The 25716-nt window shown below is 47.3% G+C and overlaps 2 protein-coding genes and 1 pseudogene across 3 annotated transcripts in view; 1 reads left to right on the forward strand and 2 right to left on the reverse strand.

The window, feature by feature from the left end:
* LOC115635676 (zinc finger protein RFP-like) overlaps positions 1-24188 on the reverse strand; it is a 36503-nt gene extending 12315 nt beyond the window's left edge. Inside the window, exons 1-5 of one of the 2 annotated variants that reach the window (XM_030534787.1) lie at positions 23505-24187; positions 9963-10058; positions 4966-5196; positions 4280-4302; positions 1189-1301 (exon numbers count right to left, since the gene is read on the reverse strand). In XM_030534787.1, the coding sequence (XP_030390647.1) occupies positions 1189-1301; positions 4280-4302; positions 4966-5196; positions 9963-10058; positions 23505-23915 (874 nt within the window). In that variant the 5' untranslated portion in view covers positions 23916-24187. Of the gene's footprint in view, positions 1-1188; positions 1302-4279; positions 4303-4965; positions 5197-9962; positions 10059-23504 lie in introns of both variants that reach the window. The other variant, XM_030534788.1, reaches the window with a different exon arrangement.
* Positions 1-25716, forward strand: part of LOC115635664 — a 1110108-nt pseudogene that overhangs the window by 637510 nt on the left and 446882 nt on the right.
* The window catches only part of LOC115635684 (zinc finger protein 239-like), an 861693-nt gene that overhangs the window by 350912 nt on the left and 485065 nt on the right, over positions 1-25716 (reverse strand). The gene's annotated exons all lie outside the window — the stretch shown is intronic.

The raw sequence follows: 25716 nt of genomic DNA on the forward strand, positions 1-25716 counted from the left end.
GGATGAACGCCTCCTTTTCCCCAGTTCATGTATCTCTCTGGGGCTTAGGTGTCCTGACAGCTAGACTGGGACTGCTGTGAGTGTGCACAGAGGCAGAAACACAAGCGCCTAAGGGACTTTTATTACAAAAATAGAGGTGATGAGTGATTTTAGGCTCCTACAACGTATGGTTGCAGCTTAGTAGGGGCTTTGTGAATCCCAATAGGGCCTGATGCTGGGATTTAGGTGCCTAAAATGTCAGTTAGACCCCTAAGTCCTTTTGTGAATCTAGCCCTCACCCTTTTCCTGCCTTTGGTCTCAGACAGCAGGGTCTCTAGAGGAAGGAAGGATTGGAAAAAGGAGGTTTCATGTTGTCTTGACTTTGGTAACATTCCGACTGTTAATTAATGTAACTGCTTGAGAGAGAGAAGCTTTTGAGCTTACTCAGAGCTCTTCTTCAGCTCTGTGTAGCTTGAAAGCTTGTCTCTCTCACCAACTGGAGTTGGTCCCATAAAAGATATTACCTCACCCACCTTGTCTCTCTAATATCCTGGGACCGACAAAGCTACAGCAACACTGCATGTAACAGTGCTGTAATATGGAGAGACAGACAGAAGGAAAAGAATGCAGAATGAAAGGTAGATTGGAATGGAGAGACTTTTCCAGTGAGGCCAAACTAAAGTGAAATCATCATCCCATATATAATATCTTGCACCTCTCCATCTCCCTTCCTCCAAGGATCTCAAAGCACTGGGGGCATTCACTATCACAACAAGGTAGGTTGGCCATTATTTCCCCCTTTTTAAAGATAGGGAAACTTTAGGTACAGGCTCGGAGATTTTCAAAAGGGCTGAGGCCATCTGTGACCAATTCCCATTGAAAGTCAGTGGGAGATGGGTGCCTAACTCCCTTAGGTCCCTTTGAAAATCCCAGACAGGGAGGTTAAATGCAACATTTTCTAAAACACCTGGTGATTTTGTGTGCCTGAAATCTGAATGGCAAATTTTGACACTTAGTGTTGGGTCCGAGACAATCCAAGCAGAGGCCCGGAGATTTTGCATAATCCCTCAGCTCTCCCCATCCCACCCACCAAGACATCTAGCTCTACCAAGTTGTGAACTAATAGGCCAGAGTCCATCTCCTTCCACAGTCACAGAAGCACATCCTCATGTATCATAACTATAGCATGAACCCAGATAACTTAATTACCTTTGAATTTCTTCAGAGTCTCCTGTAAACAAACATTTCGTTGGGAAGAGACGCTGAGTCTCTTTGCCAGGTCCTTTGGCACAGCCACAGGTTTCTGAAACCTCTTCTCACACCTAGATGGGGGAAAAAAACATTCTTTGTTTTCTTTCTTTTCTGAGAATGAACAGAGGCGGATACTAGAGAAATTCCCCAAGACTCCATTTTGTATTCCTGACCTCCATTTTGAATAAGCAAGAGTCACTCCACCATTGGAAGCTGCAGCTCACATGGTGCTTCAAAAGTAGAGGAAAGGTCAGCTGTGGTAAACAAAATAGAACTGGTGGGAAAACCAAAGTAGGGGAAAGGTCAGCAGATCATAACTCTGAGGTAAACAATGACTGCAGGCTAAAAATAGAACTAGCAGTGAGCAGGTGTGGAATGTTTGAAATGTTGGTAATGAGCATGTCCAGTAAAGATCTCACAGAAAGATATTAGCAATAGCATCTAGAAAGTTCTGACAGGACAGTATAAAAGGCAGTGTGTCAGTGGGCAGCAGATGGGAGTAGAAAGAAGAGTTAAGTGAAGAGTGGACGAGAGTGAAGGGGAGCAGAGAAGGATGCCTGAAGAAGAAAACAGCAGCAGTGGCAGAGTGGCCTCTCCAGCAGCACACCTGAAGAATCAGCAGCAGCAGAAGCATGCCAGTTATAATTATAGTGTAGTATTAGTGTATGTATGTGTGAGGGGAGGGGTTAAAAAAAGATGTGTAAGGGTGTATTGACTGTGAAAGGAATTTATCTATGTACATAGATGCTAGAACTAGGGGTGCTTAGTATGCTGCAGCACCCTCTGGCTTGAAGTGGTTAGAACATAAGAATGGCCCTACTAGGTCAGACCAAAGGTCCATCTAGCCCAGTATCCTGTCTTCCAACAGTGGCCAATGCCAGGTGCCCCTGAGGGAATGACTGGAACAGGTAATCATCAAGTGATTCATCCTCTGTCGCACATTCCCAGCTTCTGGCAAACAGAGGCTAGGAACACCATTCCTGCCAATCCTGGCTAATAGCCATTAATGGACCTTCCTCCATGAATTTATCTAGTTCTTTTTTGAACCTGTTATGGTCTTGGCCTTCACAACATTCTCTGGCAAGGAGTTCCAAAGGCTGACTGTGTGTTGTGTGAAGAAATACTTCCTTTTATTTGTTTTAAACCTGCTGCCTATTCATTTCCTTTGGTGACCCCTAGTTCTTGTGTTATGAGAAGTAGTAAACAGCACTTCCTTATCTACTTCTCTACACCAGTCATGATTTTATAGACCTCTGTCATATCTCCCCTTAGCCATCTCTTTTCCAAGCTGAAAAGTCCCAGTTTTATTAATCTCTCCTCTTACGGAAGCCATTCCATACCCTTAATCATTTTTGTTGCTGTTTTCTGAACAGTATTCAGATGTGGGTGTACCATGGATTTATATAGAAGTAACATGATATTTTCTGTCCTATTTGCTATCCCTTTCTTAATTATTCTCAGCATTCTGTTTCCTTTTTTGATTGTCGCTGCACACTGAATGGATATTTTTAGAGAACTATCCACAATGACTCCAAGATCTCTTTCTTGAGTGGTAACAGTTAATTTAGACCCCATCATTTTATATGTATAGTTGGGATTATGCTTTCTAATATGCACTACTTTGCATTTATCACCATTAAAGGTCATTTTGTTGACCAGTCACCCAGTTTTGAGAGACCCTTCTTTAGCTCTTCGCAGTCTGCCTGGGTCTTAATTATCTTTAGTAATTTTGTATCATCTGCAAATTTTGCCACCTCACTGTTTACCCCTTTTTCCAGATCATTTATGAATATGTTGAATAGGACGAGTCCCAGTACAGACCCCTGGGGGACACCACTATTTACCCCTCTCCATTCTGAAAACTGACCATTTATACTTACCCTTTGTTTCCCATTGTAAACCCAGTATATAGTTTGGTTCAATGGCTCTCAACACCCCCACTACAAAAATTGTTCCAACACCACTGCCTGTGTAAAGTTTAAAGTATAAGAACTGCTGTCAGCGACCTGTGGGAGACTGGCCATTGTAACAGGACGCAGCCACTATGAATCATCTCAACTGACTGTTATTGCGGTTTGGGGTGCTTTTTTACTTGCTGTAAGAGATTTGTGTTTTAGATTATTATTGTATTAGGGATTGTTTTTTGCACCAATAAAAAGGTGTCTTGTTTGCAAGGAACACTTTCTTGTGTCGATCATTCATTTATGGAAAGACTGTATTAGTGTCCTCCAGGTATTTCCTTATGCACCCTGGACAACCATACCTAAGGAAAACAGTTTCGTTAGTAGGTGGGTTGTTTTAAGGGAACCCTTGGTAAACCCAGGAAGGGGCAATAGGTGAGGTATTCCAAGGGTCCCTAAATCTGTTTTCAGGGAAACAGGGCGGCCGTCTAGTGGACTAGTTGTGAATCTGTAATTCCCACTGATGAGTCAACTGGCCTCCTCAAAGGAGTATTTAGGTGCCAGCTCCCATTTGAGGATCTAAAGAGAGTAAGGGGTTCACAAGCTGCCCCCTCAGACAGAAGGGCCTAATTCTGTGGGAAAGGATGCCCCAGTGGTAAGGGTTACTGTAGGACGCTGAAAACCTAAGTTCTTCTCCTGGCTCTCCCACAGACTCCCTGTGTGACCTCAGGCAAGTCACCTAAAGGTGCCTACTGGGATTTTCAAAAGGATCTAAAGAGAGTAAGGGGTTCACAAGCTGCCCCCTCAGACAGAAGGGCCTAATTCTGTGGGAAAGGATGCCCCAGTGGTAAGGGTTACTGTAGGACGCTGAAAACCTAAGTTCTTCTCCTGGCTCTCCCACAGACTCCCTGTGTGACCTCAGGCAAGTCACCTAAAGGTGCCTACTGGGATTTTCAAAAGCACCTAACCAAGCTAGGCTCCCATCTGCCTCTGATTGCAATGGGAGGTGCTTAACTTGCTTAGCTGCTTTGGAAAATCCCATTAAATTCCTGTCTACATCTCAGGTGTTTAAATACCCTTCCAAATCTGACCCCTGGCATCCAATCACCTTCCAGCATTGTGAGGGGGAGTGGGAATGAGCTACGTACCTGCTCCAGGTGCTTTTGATATCCTAGAAGAAAGAGAGAGAGAGAAAATAGAGCTCAGTCCCACGTGCCACAAGTTGGGGATCCCTCTTGTCCCTAGTTGAGCTCCAGATGCAATTATCTGTAGCTAGCAATTTTAAAAGTCCATTCACATACTTACATGGAATGTGGCCCCTAAGCATGCACCTATAATTGTGGGTTTTCTTCCAAATTCTATTTTGCCTGTGCTAATGGCACTTGCTCAAACAGACTAATCAGACACATGAATCCTTGACTTGCACACGCGACTGCTTTTTACGGAGTGATTGCCTTTCTCATGGTAAAATCTCCATGTACACAATTCTGGTCATCAATTCAGGAAGCCAGATTAATTCCCATTGTTTAATAGGCCCTAAAAAGAGCTTTACTTTCCTAATCTCCCACTTCCTATAAATGGTGCCCTTTATTGTTTCCACATGATATATCAAAAAGGCCTGAGACATTTGCTTTTAAAACAGCAAAACTCTGTTTTTCACACTGGACACATTAGAAATGTCAAAAAACTTGTTTTCCCTGATTTTACTAAAGGACACGCTGACAGTCTCCATTGTGGAGTGGGAGCTCTCCAAGAATTTAATAAACTCCAAAGTTAGTCAGTCCAAATCTCTCCCTTCCCTTTGCAGTGATCTGGGTGTCTCTAACTATCTCACCTGCAGGAATTCACTTGTTGGCTGCTGACATTTCTTTTCTATCTCACTGATCAAGTCACTCAGACGAGAAATCTCCTCAGACAGTTTGGTGACATTTTCATCCTGCATCTTCACAGTCTCCTTGTCAAGCTCTTCCAGCCAGGCAAGCAGAAGTCGCTCTTGTGCCTCCAGAAAGAGTCGCAGTTGCTCAAATTCAGACATAATCTTCTGCCTCTCAACTTCTATCTTTCCCTGTAATGAAGAGACACAAAAAGGGAAAGGACAGGTCAGGGACATGGAGAGTCTGAGGACAGTTCTTAGAACCCTTTTTTCATTTCAGCCTACTAAGAACATACGGTTCAGATTTCAGAAGAACATGCCTGTTGATACTAGAGGGAAGATTTTCTGAGCCTCTCAGCTGGCCAGAATGTATTACATGTTCAGAAGTACCTTTGTGACATAGGAGTCCAATTCCATTCTCAAAGGTCACTCTTGGGGCTTAGGAGCCTAAATTTCTTTGAAAGTGACTTTTGAAAATAGGATTCAGGGTGAATTTTTCAGAAGCAGGAAAATCATTTTGGAGTTTAAACCCATTTAAAATGTAAAGGACCTGTTTTTTCAAGACATTTTAGTGTCTAAAGATGCAGATAGGCCCCTAGACAGATTTTCAATATCACTTAAGTGCCTAACTCACCTTGATTACAGAGGACATTAGGTACCTAACCTACATAGTTGCTTTAAAAAATCTCACTAGGCACCTCTCTGCATTTTTAAGCATCTAAATACCTTTGATAATCTGGTCCTTAGCTACTTGCAAAATTATTAGCCTTAGGCTCTGAAATCATTTAGGCACTTTTAAAAATGTTACCCAATATCTCTAAATGATGAGTTTTCAGGTATGAGTTGCTTAGTATATTTTGTTTATAATCTCCAGCTCTTATAGGTTTAATCCGGCATTTTGTTAATTACATTGTCCCAGAGGAAACCAGTCATGTCTGGTGGTTATTGATGGGGATTCGGGCGAGGATTTCAAAGGTACAAAATAGCCGTTAGGTGCCTAAGTCCTATTGAAAGTCAATGTGAATTAGGCACCTAATCCCCATATCAACCTTGATATCACTGTTGTAGCTGAATTTGGACCCACTGATGTTTGGGGAATAAGATCAATGCTTTGAGTTGAAACTGGAAGCCAATGGAGGAATCAGACCAAAGGGATGATAAACACAGACAAACATGATCTCACCCTGTAAGGTGGGGTGGGCAAACATTTTGGCCTGAGGGCCACATTGGGGAATAGAAATTGTATGGTGGGCCATAAATGCTCACAGAATTGGGGTTGGTGTGCAGGGGGCTGCAGGCTCTGGGGTGGGGCTGGGGCTGAGGAGTTTGGGGTGTAGGAGGGTGCTCTGGGATGGGGCTGAGGGGTTCGGAGGGTGGGAGGGGGATCAGGGCTGGGGCAGGGGGGCGGGAAGGGGTACAGGTTCTGCCTGGGGGTGCAGGCTCTGGGGTGTGGCTGGGGATGAGAAGTTTGGGGTGCAGGGTGTGCTTTGGGCTGGGATTGAGGGGTTTGGAGAGCGGCAGGGGAATCACAGCTGGGGCAGGGTGTTGAGGTGTGGGGTAGGGTGACCAGATGTCCCAATTTTATAGGGACAGTCCTGATTTTGGGGTCTTTTTCTTATATAGGCTCCTATTACCCCCCCACCCCAATTTTTCACACTTGCTGTCTGGTCACCCTAGTGTGGGGAGAGGCTCAGGGGGTGCAGGCTCTGAGCAGCACTTACCTCAGGCGGCTCCTGGAAGCAGTAGCATGTCCCTTCTCCAGCTCCTATGCAGAGGCACAGCCAGGTGACTCTGCACGCTGCCCCATCTGCAGGCACTGCCCCTGTAGCTCCCATAGGAGCGCATAGGAGCCATAGCAGGGCCATGGTGCGGCTTCCGGGAGCCCCATGGTGTGGCCCCCGATACAGCGCTCCAGCCAGAGTGCAGCCAAGCCAGGTGGTGCGGTCCCTGACCCAGACCCCCAGCCAGAGTGCGGCTGAGCCACGTGGTGCGGCTTGTGGTCCACCTTAAAACAGCTCATGGGCATAGTTTGCCCATCCCTGCTGTAAGGGTATGTCTACAATAGGCAAAGAACTTGAGGCTATCTGAGGGTTATCTAATACATTATAGCTAACTTTGACTTTGCTCCTAGTCAGCACCTTTTACCTCAGTTTAAAGGGGCAAAGTGAACCTTAGACATCACACTAGGTTCAAATAAAGATAAGTTTTAAATGTTTGCATGCCAGGGGTTTGCTCAGTATAAACAGACTAGGGCTGTCAAGAGATTAAAAAATGTAATCACGATTAATCCCACGATTAAAAAAATTAATACCAGTTAATTGCATGATTAATCACGCTGTTGAATAATAACAGAATACCATTTAGTTAAATATTTTTGGATGTTTCCTACATTTTCAAATATATCTACTTCAATTACAACACAGAATAGAAAGTGTACAGTGCTCACTTTATTTTTTATTACAAATATTTGCACTGTAAAAACCAAAAGAAATAGCATTTTTCAATTCCCTCATTACAAGTACTGTAGTGCAATCTCTTTATCATAAAGTTGAACTTACAGATGTAGAATTATGTACAAAAATAACTGCATTCAAAATAAAACAATGTAAAACTTTAGTGCCTACAAGTCCACTCAGTCCTACTTCTTGTTCAGCCAATCGCTCAGACAAACAAGTGTATTCACATTTGTATGAGATAATGCTGCCCGCTTCTTGTTTACAATGTCACCTGAAAGTCAGAACAGGCGTTTTCATGGCACTGTTGTATCTAGCGTCGCAAGAAATGTATGTGCCAGATGCGCTAAAGACTCATATGTCCCTTCATGCTTTAATCACCATTCCAGAGGACGTGTCCATGGTGATGATGTGTTCTGCTCGATAATGATCCAAAGCAGTACAGACCAATGCATGTTCATTTTCATCATCTGAGTCAGATGCCACCAGCAGAAGGTTGATTTTCTTTTTTGGTGGTTCAGGTTCTGTAGTTTCTGCATCAGAGTGTTGTTCTTTTTAGACTTCTGAATGCATGCTCCACACCTCATCCCTCTCAGATTTTGGAAGGCACTTCAGATTCTTAAACCTTGGGTCAGGTGCCGTATCTTTAGAAATTTCACATTGGTAACTTCTTTGTGTTTTGTCAAACCTGCAGTGGAAGTATTCTTAAAATGAACATGTGCTGGGTCATCATCCAAGACAGCTATAACATGAAATATATGGCAGAATGTAGGTAAAACAGAACAGAAGACATACAATTCTCGCCCAAGGAGTTAAGTCACAAATTTAATTAACGCATTATTTTTTGGAAGCATGTTTTCTGGAATGGTGGCCAAAGCATGAAGAGGCATAAAAATGTTTAGCATATCTGGCACATAAATACCTTGCAATGCCAGCTACAAAAGTTCCATGTGAACACCAGTTCTCACTGTCAGGTGACATGGTAAATAAGAAGCAGGCAGCATTACCTCCCAAAAATGTACACAAACTTGTTTGTCTTAGCGATTCGCTGAACAAGAAGTAGGACTGAGTGGACTTGTAGGCTCTAAAGTTTTACATTGTTTCGTTTATGAGTGCAGTTATGTAACCAAAAAAACTACACTTGTAAGTTGCACTTTCACGATAAAGAGATGGCACTGTAAATATGACAAAAGAAATAGTATTTTTCAAGTCACCATATACAAGTACTGTAGTACAAACTTTTGTAATAAAAAAGAATAATATAAAGTGAGCACTGTACACTTTGTATTCTGTGTTGCAATTGAAATTAATATATTTGAAAATGTAGAAAAACATCTAAAAATTAATAAATTTCAATTGGTAATCTATTGTTTAATAGTGTGATTAAAGCTGTGATTAATTGCGATTATTTTTTAAATCGCGATTAATTTTTTTGAGTTAATCACATGAGTTAGCAGAGATTAAATCGACAGTCCTAATAAAGACATTACATTAAAAATTGATTTAAGGTAGCTCTACACTGCATAAATCTCAACTGCCAGATCAGAATCTGTCAGCAGCAACCCTATGGAGCAACGAGCGGTTGGCTAAAGATGTTTTGAATGGTTTCCTTGTCACTGATCCAACTGTTTGACCACCTGAATTTGACCTGCCACATTACCTTTGGACTCTGCTGAACAGGTTCCGAATTGGCCAAGGAATATGCACAGTCAACCTCTACACATGGGGTCTGCGTGGCAACCAGCTTTGTCACTGTGGCTTTCTTAGTCAATGGCAATGACTAGCCAATGAGTGTCAACTGACTAGATTTCATGATGGACCCCTACATTGTGCTGATGAAGCTGCTAGTGGGTGTCTTGGAAGCACTGCAAAAGAAGAAGACTGCACAAATGTTATGGTGTTGTATAGAGTACATACACTACACACCTGCTCCCCACCATCCCTCAGCAGTGTTAACAGTGATGCTTTGCTTAAGCAAGCAGAGAGGAGACATGCCTGAACCCTATGGGTATATGCCCTACATGTCCCTCTATATGCCCAAACAATACCTCCCCCAGCTACACTGTTATTTTTAGCAATGTAATGTCCCGCTGCCTCCCCAGTACTGGAGCCTTTCTCCACCACATGGAGCTGACAGAGCCTTTCCCCGCTGCCTCCTCACTGCTGGTGTCTTTGGCAAGGAAAAGCTCTGGCAGTAGTGAAAGTCTCCAGCAGTGGGGAAAAGCTCTCTGTGGCAGGGAAAGCTCTGGAAGCTCCATTGCCTCCCCCTGCTGAAGCCTTTTATTCATGCGTGTAGCTATACACCACAGTGTGGACAGAGCCTGCTTTTCACTGGGGTGTGTCGCTACACATACCCTATAGGCTGCCCCCAGTGGTGTGCAGTGTAGATGTAGCTGTAGATAAATCAGAGCAATGCTGTGTATGGACAAGGGCTGACACTCTCCTACAGAGAGAAATACCAACCCTGATGGATGTGACTGCTGGATCATAACAATGGGGACCTACCAGATATTCCTGGCTTTGCTTCTCTTCATCCTGTCTCCACTTCAAAAGTTCTTCTCTCTCTTTCTTCAGAGTGTTCAATCGGGTTTGAATTTGTCCCTGTGGCAAGGAAAACAATTGGGGGGGGAGGTCAGGTGGCTGAGGAGTCTTTCCTCACAGATATATTTATATACATTGCAGCATAGATTTCATGATATAGACTATCAGGGTTGGAAGGGATCTTAGGAGGTCATCTGGTCCAACCCCCTGCTCAGAGCAAGACCAATCCCCAGACAGATTTTTGCCCCAGATCCCTAAATGGCTCCCTCAAGGATTGAGCTCACAACCCTGGGTTTAGTAGGCCACTGCTCAAACCACTGAGCTATTCCTATGAGGCTGGGATTTTCAAAGAAGCCTCATGGAGCTGGGCTCTCAACCTCTGTTGACTTTCCATCTCCCTCTTGGGCTGGTCAGCACCAGGCTGCCCCACAGACAGGACTCCTGGCAATATCACAATTGCCTCTTGAGGGGTGGGAAATTCCTGTTCAAATCCCTTTTCATCAGGCAGAGGGAGAACTTGAACTGGAGTCTCCCACATGCCAGGTGAGTGCCCTATTCCCTGGGCTAATGTTTATGAAGAAGTCTGCTGCCTCCTTCCTGGCTGTTTTGTGTGTGACACAGGCGCAGAACTCCATCTTGCCAGAAGCAGCGTAGGTGTCTAAGCCACCTGACCCCAGGAGAGGGGATCCCAGGTGTGGCTCACAAATTTTCCTACATCAAACTCTGAGGGAGTGGGATTTAGGACACACTGTTCTCATCAGCATCTCCCATTGGCTAGCTTAGTGACTCCCAATCTAGCATGCTGGCTTTTGTGAAAGCTTCTCTCTCCCCATGCATTGTATAGGGAGCCCAGGTGCCTAATTCAGGTTTGCTGGTCCAACCTGTACCATAGCATCTCTATGGATAGAAATTCCATGCTTGAATAGTAAGAGTTTAGCAGTAAGAATACACTACCGACCACCTGACCAGGATGGTGATAGTGATGGCGAAATTCTCAGGGAAATTAGAGAGGCTACAAAAACAGAAAACTCAGTAATAATGAGGGATTTAAGCTATCCCCATATTGACTGGGTATGTGTCACTTCAGGACAGGATGAAGAGATAAAATTTCTAATCACCATTAACGATGGCCTCTTGAAGCAGCTAGTCCTGGAACCCACAAGGGAAGAGGCAGTTCTTGATTTAGCCTTTAAATCATGATTTGAGAACTTCAGCAACTCAGCCAGACTCATCCCTTCTGGCCTTAAAGTCTATGAGTCTAGTCTCAAGTGGAACACAGGATCTGCTCTAAGAGGTGAATTTAGCTGAACTGCTCAGTAATAGGGACTATAATGTAATTAAATTTAACATCCTTGTATGAGGTGTGACAGGGTGTATCAGGACCCTGAGGCCTCCTGCTGGAGACCCTGTGGTCCTAGCACACCCCGCCCCAGAAACAGTAGTAAAGGCGAGTCCTTCAAGCAGCCTAGAGATGCTACAGGGAAGCAGCCAATCAGAGAGAGTAGGTTGCCAGCCCAGGGGTCGGCAACCTTTCAGAAGTGCTGTGCCGAGTCTTCATTTATTCACTCTAATTTAAGGTTTCACGTGCCAGTAATACATTTTAATGTTTTTTAGAAGGTCTCTCTCTATAAGTCTATATATTATATAACTAAACTAGTGTTGTACTGTAAAATAAACAAGGTTTTCAAAATGTTTAAGAAGCTTCATTTAAAATGAAATTAAAATGTTGATCTTATGCTGCCGGCCTGCTCAGCCCACTGCTGGTCTGGGGGTCTGTTCACCTAGGCCGGCGGAGGGCTGAGCGAGGCCTGTGGATGGGACCCCGGCTGGCAAGGGTCCGTCAGCCAGAACCCCAGACCAACAGCGGGCTGTGCAGGGATGGTGGCCAGGACCCAGAGGGCTGGGGGCAGAGGGCTGGAGGCTGGGTATGTGGGGGGGTGTAGGTGTCACGGTAGAGGGGGCACTGGGTATGGGTGGGGGTGCCAGAGTCAGGGCTAGGGTTGTGGGGGGCGGGGATGAAGGAGTCAAGCAGATGGCTGGGTGTGTATGAGGGAGGTACAGGGCTCAGGGCAGGGGCCTGGGGGGTGTGCAGGGCTCAGGGCAGAGGGCATGGTGTGTGTGTGTGGGGGGGGGATTGGGGGTCAGGGCTCAGGGGAGAGGGCTGGATGACTGCCCCCCTAAGAACTCCCAACCCTACTGCTCCTTGTCCCCTGACTACCCCCTCCTGGAACTCCTGCCCCCAACTGCCTCCCAGGACCCCACCCTCTATCTAAGCCTCCCTGTTTCTTGTCTCCAGACTAGACCCTACCCCCTACCTGTCCCCTGACTGCGCCCTTATCCACATCCGAGTCCCCAGCCAGACCCCCAGGACTCCCATGCCCATCCAACTACTCCCTGCCCCTGACAGGACCCCCAGAACTCCCGACCCATCCAACCCCCCCACTCCCTTCCTGTCCCAACCCCTTTCCACACCCCTGCCCCCTGATATGACCCCCAGAACTTCCAACTCATACAACCCCCCCAACTCTTGGTCTCCTGATCACCCCCTCCAGAGACCCCCCACCCTAACTGCCCCCCCCGGACCCTCCTTGCTCCCGGTTCCCTGACTGCCCTGATCTCTATCCACCCCCTGCCCCCTCACAAACCCCAGGACTCCCATGCCCCATCCAACTCTCCCTGCTCCCTGACTGCCCCCTCCAGAGACCCCCCACCTCTAGCCACCCTCCCCCGGGATCCCACCCCCCCATCCAACCCACCCTGTTCCCTGTCCCCTGACTGCCTACACCCCTTATCCAACCCCCCTAGCCCTGGGCCCCTTACCATGAGGCTCCACACAGAGTTAGATATGCTGCTCTGTGGGAGCACACAGCCACGCCCCTCCGGTTGAGTGGGGAGCATGTCTGCCTCCCTGCAGAGCCAAACGCTGCCCCGCGGGAGCGCGCAGCCCCAACCCCCAGAGCGCTGCACACGGTGGCAGGGCTCCAGGGGAGGGGAGAAGGTGGGAGAGGGGCTGGCAGCTTGCTGTGCTCAGCCCGGCGCTCCGGCCTGGGAGCGCGGACCCCGCGGCTTGCCGTGCCGGGATAGTGGGGCCATTTGCCCACCCTGTGCACATGGCTATGCTTCTGGTCCCAGCCCCGTGGGGGGAGCAGAGGGCAGAGGAGAGAGGGCCGGGCTGGGCAGGATTTTTAATAGCATGCTGGAGTCCCAGCAGGCTCCAGCGTGCCATTAAAAATTGGCTCGCGTGCCGTCTTTGGCACATGTGCCATAGGTTGCCGACCCCTGGATCAGCCAATCAGAGGGTTGCAGACCCATATAAAAGGAGCTGCAGTCAGTGCACAGTTCAGTTGCTACCTGAAGTTAGAGGAGTCAGGGTGGTGTTCCTGGCTGGCTGAAGGGACTTTAGCTCCTCGACTAGAGCAGTTGCTGGCAGGGACCAGGGGAGCAAGAAAAAGCTGCTGGTACTGAGCTCAAGATTGCCCTGGGGGGAAGGGGGAAGCATTTGTGAAGGGGCTGGGGCTGGGCTGCAGGGAAGTGGCCCAGGGAACCATAGCAGCACTGTGAGCAATAAAGGGATTCAGTACATGGTTGCTACGTATAGGGTACTTGGGTAGGGACCTGGGTGTGTCTCTCCCATTGGCCACAGGTGGAGTGGAGTGGAGAGAGGGGAGTTGAATTAAGCACTGAGGAAGAGAGTTGAGAAGGCTCAGAGAAGGGGCTGAATATTGAACTTTGATACACCCCCAGAAGGGGACCTGAACTGTTTAGTGACCCAGCTGGAGAGCTAGGACCAGAAAGGCCAGAGAGGGCAAAGACTCTCCAGAGAGGAAGTCCTGGGGGCACTGCTCCATGTCAAAGCAAGGGACAATACTTGAGTAAACCCAGAAGAGGCTGACAATAACTGAGGGTACTGTGATAGGGCCAGTGAACAGTTTGAGACCTGAGCCCGAGCCCAAGGCAGGGCTGCAGGCAGACAGCAGACAGAGTACTGCAATACCCCCTGTTGGACTACCTAAGGTCCAAAGCCCAGGGAGGACTGCAGGAAGAGAGACACCAACTGAGGGGTGCTGTGATAGGTCCCTATTGAACTGTGTACCCCAGTAGGGGATTGTTTTGTTTGTGTTGTTTCACATATCAGCTGTATGTGGTTTTGCAGGAGGGCTGGGTAGCTGAAGACCTACCGAAATTAGAGAGAGTGCAGGCACACACACTCGGCCAGAAGGAGGAGCTCACGAAAGGTGAGTGGGCCCCATTACAGGCAGAAATTCCCAAGAAGCCCATCAAAGTAACATTTAACTTCAAAAAGGGGAACATCACAAAAATTAGGAAGCTGGTTACTTGGAAATTAAAAAGAATAGCCACAAGAGTGAAGTGCCTGCCAGCTGCATAGAAACTATTTAAAACACCATACTTTTTTTTTTTTTAATTTATAGTAAGAGGGCCAAAAAAAATAAATGCCATCATGGCTAAAGAACAGAGTACAGGAGGTGCTTAATGGCAAAAAGGCATCCTTTAAAAACTGGAAGTCAAATCCTAGTGAGGAAACAGAAACTCTGGCAAGTCAAGTGTAAAAGTAATTAGGCAAGCCAAAAAAAAATTTGAATAGCAACTAGCAAAAATCACAAAACAAACAGCATTTTCTTTTTATTTTCCAGACATCAAAATCAGGAAGCCTGACAAACAGTCAGTGGGGCCTCTGGACAATCTAGGTGCTAAAGGAGCACTCAGGGAAGACAAGGATTTGTTCTGGGTCTGGTTCTGTTGAATATCTTCATCAATGATTTAGATAATGGCATAGTTTAAAGTTTGTGGACGATACTAAGCTGGAAGGGGCTGCAAGTGCTTTGGAGGATAGGATTAAAATTCAAAATGATCTGGACAAACTAGAGAAATGGTCTGAAGTAATTAGCATGAAATTCAATAAGGCAAATGCAAGGTACTTCATTTAGTAAGGAACAATCAATTGCATACATACAAAATGGGAAATGACTGCCTAGGAAGGAGTACTGCAGAAAAGGTCATAGTGGACTACAAGCTAAATATGAGTCAACAGTGTAACGCTGTTGCAAAAAAAAATTGACCATAATTCTGGGATGTAATAGCAGGAGTGTTGTAAGCAAGACACAAGAAGTAATTCTTCCACTCTACTCCGTGCTGATTAGGTCTCAACTAGACTATTGTGTCCAGTTCTGGGAGCCACATATCAGGAAAGATGTGGACAAATTGGAGAGAGTCCAGAGAAGAGCCACAAACATGATTAAAAGGTCTAGAAAACATGACCTATGAGGGAAAATTGGAAAAATTGGATTTGTTTGGTCTGGAGAAGAGAAGACTGAGAGGGGACATGATAACAGTTTTCAAGTATGTAAAAGGTTGTTACAAGGAGGAGGAAGAAAAAATGTTGTTCTTAACCTCTGAGGATAGGACAAGAAGCAATGGGCTTAAATTGCAGAAAGGGAGGTTTAGGCTGGGCATTAGGAAAAAATTCCTAGCTCTTAGGGTGGCTAAGCACTGGAATAAATTGCCTAGGGAGGTTGCAGAGTCTCCATCACTGGAGATTTTTAAGAGCAGGTTAGACAAACACCTACCTGTCAGGGATAGTCTAGATCGGGGTCGACAACCTCTGGCACGCAGCTCGCCAGGGTAAGCACACTGGCAGGCTGGGCCAGTTTGTTCACCTGCCGTGTCCGCAGGTTCGGCCAATCGTGGCTCCCACTGGCCGCAGTTCGCCACTCCAGGCCAATGGGGGCTGCAGGAAGCGGCATGGGCCGAGGGATGTGCTGGTCATAGCTTCCCGTGCCCCCATTGGCCTGATGCGGCAAACCGCAGCCAGTGGGAACCGTGATTGGCCGAACCTGGTAAACAAACTGGCCCAGCCCACCAGAGTGCTTACCCTGGCGAGCCGTGTGCCAGAGGTCGCCAACTCCTGGTCTAGATAATACTTAGTCCTGCCATGAGTGGAGGCGACTGGACTAGATGACCTCTTCAGGTCCCTTTCAGTTCTATGATTCTATAAGGCCACTGCAGAGATGCTACATTAATTCTTTGCATCAGTCTTCGCTGCAGAGGACACAAGGAAGATTCCCACACTTCAGCCATTCTTTTTAGGTGACAATCTGAAGAATTGTTTCAGATTGAGGTGTCATTAGAGGAGGTTTTGGAACAAACTGATAAACTAAACAGTAATAAGTCACCAGAACCAGATGGTATTCACCCAAGAGTTCTGAAGGAATTCAAATATGAAATTGCAGAACTACTAACCATCATATGTAACCTATTGCTTAAATCAGCCTTTGTACCAGATGACTGGAGGGTTATAGGTAATGCAAAGCCAATATTTTTAAAAAGTCTCCAGTGGCAACCCTGGCAATACAGGACAGTAAGCCTAACTTCCGTATCAGGTAAATTGTTTAAAATGATAATGGAGAACAGAATTGTCAGATACATAGATGAACATATATTGGGGATAAGGCGATGTCTTTTTTTTAAGGGAAATCATGCCACCAATCTACTAGGATTCATTGAAGGTGTCAAGAAGCATGTGGACAAAGGGTGCACCAGTTGATACAGCATATCTGAACTCTCAGAAAGCCTTTGACGAGGTCCAACACTAAAGGCTCCTAAGGAAACTAAGCAGTCGTGGGGAAAGAGTGAAGGTTCTGTTATGGATCAGTAACTGGTTAATAGATAAGAAAGAAAGGGTAGGACTAAATGGTCAGTTTTCACAATGGAGAGAGGTAAATAACAGGGTCCCCCAAGGATCTATACTGCAACTGACGCTGTTCAACATATTCATAAGTGATCGGGAAAAGGGAGTAAACAGTGAGGTGGCAAAATCTGCAGACAATACAAAATTACTCAGGATAATAAGTCCAATGCAGACTGCAAAGAGTTCCAAGGAGATCTCACTAAACTGGGTGATAGGACAAAAAAATGGCAGATGAAATTGAATGTTAAATGCAAAGTACAGTAACTCCTCACCTAACGTTGTAGTTATGTTCCTGAAAAATGCAACTTTAAGCGAAACTATGTTAAATAAATCCAATTTTCCCGTAAGATGTAAATGCAGGGGGTTAGGTTCCAAGGAAATTTTTTGGGGGCAGACAAAAGGCATTTTATACTGTACAGTACTGTACTGTACTGTGGTGCGGAGGTGCCCCTGGCTTACCCCACACAGGCACAGCCCGCTGCAGACAATGAGACAGGCAAGGACGCTAGGAAGCACCTTGCGCAGCAGCAGCTTCCACCCAGAAGAACAGGTGCTGACTTTGCCGGGGGATGCTCCAGACTGCCTCTTCCCAACTCCACTCCACCTCCTACCCAGAGCATGCCGCGTCCCCACTCCTCCCCCTTCCTCCCAGCACTTCCCTGCCGCCAAACGCTGTTTGGCAGCACTTAGGACTTTCTGGGAGGGAGGGGGAGGAGCAGAGACGTGGCGCTTCCCCACTCCTCCCTCTCCCACCAGTGGCGGATTTAGAGTTAGTGGCGCCCTGTGCTCAGCTTCATTTTGGGGGGCCCCTGGTGGGGGGAGCATTCTCCCCCCCCCCGTTTTTCATTCTTTTTTTTTCTCCATTCTCCTCCTAGGGCTCAGGGCTGGGGGTGCAGGGTCTGGGAGGGAGTTAGGGTGTGGGAGGGCGCTGAGGGTGGGGTTGCAGGGTCTGGGAGGGAGTTATGGGGCAGGAGGGCACTCAGGATGGGGGTGCGGGAGAAGGATCAGGGCTGGGGCAGGCAGGAGGTGCAAAGCACTTACCTGCGGCAGCTCCTGTTTGGTGCAGAGCGTTGTGTGTAGGTGGCTTTGCGCAGTGCTGCACTGCCCTCATGGCCGCGATTCTGGGAGCTACACACCCACCCCCACCCCCCGGCAGGCAGGGCCACCCGGAATGCAGGGGCTTTAGGGGCTGCAGGACCCTGGGCTAAGGGGGCCCCGGGGCCCTCGCCTGCAGCTCTAAAGCCTATTTTGGAATGCGGCCATGTGAGCACAGGCCGGAGGACGTTCCCCTTTGAAAAGGAAAGCACTGCTTCTCTCTGGCCGCTGGCTGCACTGCTGTCCCTGCTCCTCCTGAGTCCTCCGGCCCATGCTCACAGGGCCGCATTCTGAAAGGGGCTTTAGAGCTGCAGGCCAGGGCCCCAGGCCCCCCTTAGCCAGGGCCCTGCAGGCCCTAAAGCCCCTGGGTTCTGGATGGCCCTGCCTGTCAAGGGTCGGGGACAGCTTCCCCACTCGCTCCCTCCCTACTTCCCAGAAAGTCCTAAGTGCCGCCAAAGAGCTGTTTGGTGGTGGGGAAAGTGCTGGGAGGGAGGGGGAGGAGATGAAGAAAAAGAACTTGTGCAATGCTTCCTTGTAAAGTCAGCCAAATGACGTTATAAGGGAGCATTGCACAGTTTTAAACAAGCATGTTCCCTAATGGAGCAGCAACGTAACTTCGAAACAACGTTAAGCAGGAGGACGTTAAGTGAAGAGTTACTGTAATGCACACTGGAAAACCTAATCCCAACTAGACATAGAAAATGATGGGGTCTAAATTAGCTGTCACAACTCAAGAAAGAGATCTTGGGGTCATCTCTGAAAACATCTACTCAATGTGCAGCCGCAGTCACAAAAGCTAACAGAATTTTAAGAACCATTAGGAAAGAGATAGATAGTAAAACAGACAATATCATAATGCCATTATATAAATCCATGGTCCTCTCACATCTTAAATACTGCCTGCATTTCTATTGGTCCCATTTCAGAAAAGATATATTTGAATTGGAAAAGGTACAGAGAAAGGCAACAAAAATCATGAGAGTATGGAACAGCTTTGAGATTGAGATTAAAAAGACTGTTCAGGTTGGAAAAAAAGACTGTTCAGGTTGGAGTGTTCAGGTTGGAAAAAAAGACAACTTGGGATTGTGGGGGGGACAGTGCGATAAAAGTGTATAAAATCAAGAATGTGATAATGAATAGGGAAGTTTTTTTACCTCTTCATATAACACAGGAACCAGAGGAAATTAATAGGTAGCAGGCTTAAAACAAACAAAAGGAAGTACTTCTTCACACAATCAACCCCTGGAACTCACTGCCAGCAGATGTTGTGATTTGAAGGCCAGAAGTATAACTGGTTCAGAAAAGAAATAGACAAGATCATGGAGGATAGATCTATCAATGGCTATTAGCCAAGATGGTCAGGGACACAACCCCATGCTCCAGGTGTCCCTAAACTTCTGACTGCCAGATGCTAGGACCAGACAACCAGGGGTGGGTCATTCAATAATTGCCTGGTTCTCTTCATTCCCCCTGAAACACCTGGCATTGGCCACTGTTGGAAGACATGATACTGTGCAAGATGGACTATTGGTTTCACCCATTACAGTCATTTTTTATGTTCGTAGTGATTTTCTAGGTGCCTAAAAGTTAGGCATTGCAATGCTGAGCATCACAACACACAAGTCCCTTTGGAGATTCAGGCCTAAGTCTTCTTTGAAAATGGGACTTAGGCTCTTAAATCAGTTGGTGCATTTGAAAATTTGCTCATAAGATCTTCTGTAATTCACCAGGGTGAGGTGTTGCAGAGCCACACAGAGGATTTTAAAGCACAGCTCCCATTCATTTCAATGGCAGCTGGGCATCTCAGTCCCCAGTCTCAGCCCTGCATTCCTTCTGCTCTATATGTGTCAGGCAGCCAGCGAACAGAGAGGTCTTGGGGGCACCAGACCTGATGTAGAGGCTTAGGGACTCTGACTAGAGAGCTTTGTCTTCAGCAAATCCTCCAAGTGCTGCTGGCCAATGGGTTGAAGTAGTATCTATTTTGCAGCAGTGTAGGGTATGGTGTCCTGCTCCCATGCAATGACAGGGAAAACTATATGAGGATCTGGATGTCAGAGACTTAAAGCTGAGCAACGTAAAGAGAAGGGAGTTTAGGTAAGAGTGTTTAAAACACTTTTAGAAAAAAGTTTATATTAAACTCTGGTGCCTAATGAACGCTTGGGAAAAAGGGACTCCTTGTTAAAAAATTCACTATATTTGTAATATTGCAAGGTTCCTAAAGATTTGTGCTTGACTGTTTGGTATGAGGGAAAGGGTTTGTTCTCACTTCCAAGATGCTCTGGTACTGAGACTCAGCATGGTCAGGGTATCAGCCTTTATTTCCCTCTAATCTTACTGTGGCATTAATATAGTCCACTTTGTCCTTAAAACTAAAGTGGCTTAGAGCACAGCAGGTTCTGTCCACAGTAGATTGCTCAGTCCAACAGGTTTTTTAAGGTTCCAATCCACTTGGACTTCATGGGCCCTAAAAAGTTGCATCAAGCTTGTGGTTCAAATGGATGGATAAACCCGAAGGAAAAGTCCAAAGCATGCTCTGTTTCAGGAGCAGCAAAGTGACAGTCCTTCAGCAAACCAGGGAAAACAGGATTTCATCAGCCTGATTTTTCCTCAAAGACAAAGTTAAGCAGATTAATCTTTTTTAAAAAACAAAACAAAAACAAAAATATTTCAGCGCATCTTATCACTTCGGAAAGTAGCAGAAAACAAACCCACTGAAAACATGGCTGACAATGTGTTATTTTACTGTTGCTTGCCTGGAAACAGCAGCCATCAGATGTGCAATGCTCAAGCTGGTTTTGATGCTAAACACCAGCTCTGTGGAAACTCCAGTTTATATCTGTGCTGAGATGTTTATAATGTACTTGTAGAAAACTGCACAAGAAGTGTGATGAGAGGCTGTGTGGTCTAGGGACTAGAGGACTAGGATGGGCACTGGAAGGCCAGGGTTTAATTCCTGCTCTTCTACTGAGCTGCTTTGTGAGCTTGGTCAAGTAACTGCTCCTTCCATACTTGTTTCTCTAGCCCCACTCCTTTGTCTTTGCTTCTGAGGCCTGGTCTACACTACGCATTTAAACCGATTTTAGCAGCGTTAAATCGATTTAATGCTGTACCCGTCCATACTACGAGGCCCTTTATATCGATATAAAGGGCTCTTTAAATAGGTTTCTGTACTCCTCCCCGACGAGAGGAGTAGCACTAAAATCAGTATTACCATATCGGATTAGGGTTAGTGTGGCCGCAAATCGACGGTATTGGCCTCCGGGCGGTATCCCACAGGGCACCACTGTGACTGCTCTGGACAGCAATCTGAACTTGGATGCAGTGGCCAGGTAAACAGGAAAAGCCCCGCGAAATTTTGATTTTCATTTCCTGTTTGCCCAGCATGGAGCTCTGATCAGCATGGGTGGCAATGCAGTCCCAAATCCAAAAAGAGCTCCAGCATGGACCGTACGGGAGCTACTGGATCTGATCGCTGTATGGGGAAACAAATCTGTTCTATCAGAGCTCCGTTACAGAAGACGAAATGCCAAAGCATTTGAAAAAAAAAATCTACAGGCTACACAGTGCTGCGTGACAAGAGTAACGGGAAGCCAGAGACTCAAATGGACGCTCATGGAGGGAGGGAGGGGGTACTGAGGACTCCAGCTATCCCACAGTCCCCAGCAGTCTCCGAAAAGTATTTGCATTCTTGGCTGAGCTCCCAATGCCTGTAGGTTCAAACACATTGTCCAGCGTGGTTCAGGGTATAGCTCATCAATTTACTCCCTCCTCCCACCATGTGAAAGAAAAGGGAAAGAAATCGTTTCTTGACCTTTTTCAATGTCACCCTATGTCTACTGAATGCTGGTGGTAGATGCGATGCTGCAGCAGTGAAAAGCAGTATCTGCTCTTCTCCCCTCCTTGGTAGCAGATGGTACAATATGACTGCTATTTGTTGTCCCCATCAGCCTGTGCTTGATAACTGCTGAATACCCCTGGCTGGTCTCAGGGGCACCTGGGTAAAAATAGGAATGATTCCTGGTCATTCCCAGTAGATGGGACAGCATGGCTGGTAACTGTCCTCATCATAGCAACTGGGGGCTGGGCTCCATCAGCCCACTCCCTTTCCTGTGTAAAGAAAAAATTCTATAGTGCCTGGACTATCATAGCAGTGGCATGCTGGGCTTCTCTCCTCTGCACCGCTTAATGTCCTGCCTGGACTGTCATAGCACCAGGAGGCTGCCTCCCCCTCATTTTATCTCACTAACAAGTCATTGTTTGTTATTCCTGCATTCTTTATAACTTCATGACACAAATGGGGGAGACACTGCCACGGTAGCCCAGGAAGACTGGGGGAGAAGGGAAGCAATGGGTGGGGTTATTGCAGGGGCACCCCCAGTGAATGGCACGTAGCTCATCATTTCTGCAGGATCTGACACAGAGCAGCTGTGCTCTCTGATACACTGGTTCTCCAGTACACTTGCCCCATATTCTAGACAGGACTGACTATTTTTAGAAACAATAAAGGAGGGATTGACTCAGGGAGCCATTCCCAGTTTTGCTTTTGCACCCCCAGCCAATCTCAGCCAGGGGCACCCATGATAGCAGCAGACAGCACAGAAGGACAGATAACTGTCATCTTATTGCCAAATTACACTATCAGCAGACAGTACAGAACAACTAGTAACCATCCCTGCTATCATGCAAAAGCAAATGAATGCTGCTGTGTAGCGCTGGAGTATCGCCTCTGTCCGCGGCATCCAGTACACATACAGTGACTGTAAAAAAAAAAAAAAAGCTGAATGGGCTCCATGGTTGCCGTGCTATGGCGTCTGCCAGGGCAATCCAGGGAAAAAGAGCATGAAATGATTGTCTGCTGTTGCTTTCCCGGAGGAAGGAATGACTGACGACATTTAGGCAGAACCACCCGCGACAATGATTTTTGCCCCATCAGCCACTGGGCTCTCAACCCAGAATTCTAAGGGGTGGGGGAGACTGCGGGAACTATGGGATAGCTACGGAATAGCTACCCACAGTGCAACGCTCCGAAAATCGATGCTAGCCTCGGACCATGGACGCACACCGCCGAATTAATGTGCTTAGTGTGGCCGCGTGCACTCGACTTTATACAATCTGTTTTATAAAACCGGTTTATGTAAAATCGGAATTATCCCGTAGTGTAGATGTACCCTGAGCATACCCACCAGATCAGGTCCTACTGGTGAAAGAGGCAGGAGAACACCTGTTTTCCCCTAGCACATGGATTGCTCTGGGCATGGGCAGGAGATAGGCAGCCAGATGTCTGGAGGGAGGCAGCTGTGGATATGCCCAGAGGCAGTAACACAGGCAATGAGAGAACCTGTACCCTAAAAACATAGGCAGTAAGTGAGTTTGGGCCCCTAGAGGACTTGGCAAGAGTTCTGGGGATTGCAGTGGAGCCTAAGATTGGTACTTAGGTGCCTAAATCCCAGACTTATGCACCTAAATCTGGGGTTTAGGCACTGAAGTACCTTTGTGAATCCCACCCTTTGCCTCGGTTCCCTCACCTGCACTTGTCCATCTTGATTATTTAGACTTAGCTCTTTGGGGCAGGAATTGTCTCTGTCTGTGTTTGTAGAGAACCTCGCATGATGGGGGTCCTGATTTCAGTGCCTTTAGGAGCTATTGTAATACAAATTGTAGATATGCAAAAATAGAAGTAATTGCACTGCACAGCAATGTCCTACCTTGTATGACTGGGCAGCCTCCTCTATGGGGATCACATTATGTGCGCGGTGACCCTGGGACTCTCTGCAGATCACACAGAGGAGAATTTGGTCCTGGCTACAGAAGAGTTTGAAAGGCTCCTGGTGCACCTTGCACAAATCTTCTCCTGCTGCTGCCTGGAAACTCAGCTGCTTGGCTATTTCTACGACGTTCGCCAGTAGCCTGTTTGGCCTTAGGGTCCTCTGGGGAAAGGTCTCTCTGCACTGAGGGCAGGAGATGTCTGCATCCGATTCCTCCCAGCACTGGCTGATGCAGGCTCGGCAGAAATTGTGCCTGCAATCTAAAGACACTGGATCCTTAAAGAAACTCAGACAGATGGAGCAAGTAGCTTCATCTCGGAGGCTTTTCAAAGGATTCACCGCTGCAGTCATGGCTCCCGGCAGAGTGACTCAGGGTTTCCTTTCCTGAGCTGACTAGGCTCTCTGCACCGAGAGAGGCTCCTTCCTCCTGGGGAGCAGCCGGAATGTTACTGCTCCAGAGTCACTTCTCCCGGTTGCAGCCAGGGCTTCAAGGTCCTAGCAGTAGCCGGGCTCTGGGATCTTACAAGGAGCGTAGACAGCATCCCAGAGCCACTGCAGCCAGTGCGATTCACTTCCTGCTGACAGACTGAGTGACCCCAGCGATCGCTCCCAGAACCGCAAGCCAGCTGCTCCTGGGTCCTAGCGATCAAGGGATTGCACTGCAGCCCCCGCCCCAGAGCCTGCCCTCTGGCCAGGGACAGCTTCTCTCAGCATTAAGGGGGCGTTGTGCATAGAAGCCGAGCCTGGGGGAGAACGGGGGTTTCTATAGCGACTCTAGATTGTTTCAAACGAGTCCCCTCCCCCATATGAAGAGGAACATGGGGGTGGTGGTCATGGGAGGCAAGTTTATAGAAATTTTGGTGGTGCCCAGAACCCGCCCCCCCAACTCTGCCCCCTCAAACTCTGCCTCCACCTGCCTAAGGCTCTGGGCAGGGTTTCAGGGGGGAGGTCTGGGATGCAGGTCCTGGGCTGGGGATGGTGGTGGGTCTTGGTCCTAGAAATGCTGCCTGGGACCAGGAGCTGCAAGTGACACATTTCTCAGTGACACTATGTGTGAGTCATTCTGATCACAGACTGGCACAGGAAGCAGTTTGTCAGAGACAGGCTCGTCTCCACATCGGGCTCACTGGCTACTAGCCCTGGACTGGGTTTGTGTAGCCAGTGGGAATGGAAGATCACAGGCACCAAAACCAAAGGAGAGATCTGAGAAAGAGAAGATGCCAGCGAACACCTGTCATGGGAAGACTGAGGGAATGGAGGCAGGAGCTCACCTTACAATGGAGTGGGGGGTGTTCGGTACTGGAGGTCACTAGAGAAGAGGAGAAGATCCCATCCCAGCGTTCCAGTTGTCATTAATCCCCCCAGTTCCTGGGGGCATCCAAGTCTCTGACAGGTTCTTGTTCTCTTGAGGCAGGAGGACGTCACGGCCAAGGTGATGTACCAGCTCTGCACCATCTGATCCTTTCACCAGGTGTCTGAGGCTCCGCAGGGCTGTGCCTCTTAGGACCCCTGTGTTAGGCCAGGAAGGGTCAGAGAGTAGTCCTGGGCCTCTGTGGTCCTACCCCACCTCACATGCAGAACCTGCTCAAGCTGGAGGAGGAGTTTAAAAGGGAGCCTGTCATGGGGTGTATGTACCCTATGCTAGCCCAGCAACCAAAGGGTTAATAAAGGCACTGCCAGTCACTGGTGACTGGCAGGCTAAGAGAGGCTGGGAGGGTAAAGGGGCTGGGAAGCAGACAAGTGAGGTGGCCAAGGACATAGCATTCCTTCTCAGATCTGAACCTTAGAGTTCAGAAAATGAGATACTAGCACCTGAATTCTCTAAGCTTAATTACCAGCTTAGATCTGATAGCACTGCCACCACCCAAAAATATAGTGTTTTGGGGCACTCTGACCTCCCCAACCTTCCCTGGGGACCTCTAGAACCCAGATCCCTTGGGTTCTTAAAACAAGGAGAAATACACCATTCCTCCCACCTTTCCCCCTCCCAGAATTTCCCTCCCTGGGCTATCCTGAGACATACTGATCCAACCTCTTAAATCACCATACAGAGAAGCATCTCCCTTCCCTTCCACAAAGAGGCAAACAGATTCAAGGAAAACAGAGAGAGATTCCATCTCTCCCCCTCCCGTCTCCCCCCACCCGTCCTGGT

This window comes from Gopherus evgoodei, chromosome 15 (genome assembly GCF_007399415.2).
Source record: "Gopherus evgoodei ecotype Sinaloan lineage chromosome 15, rGopEvg1_v1.p, whole genome shotgun sequence".
NCBI classification, from domain to species: Eukaryota; Metazoa; Chordata; order Testudines; family Testudinidae; genus Gopherus; species Gopherus evgoodei.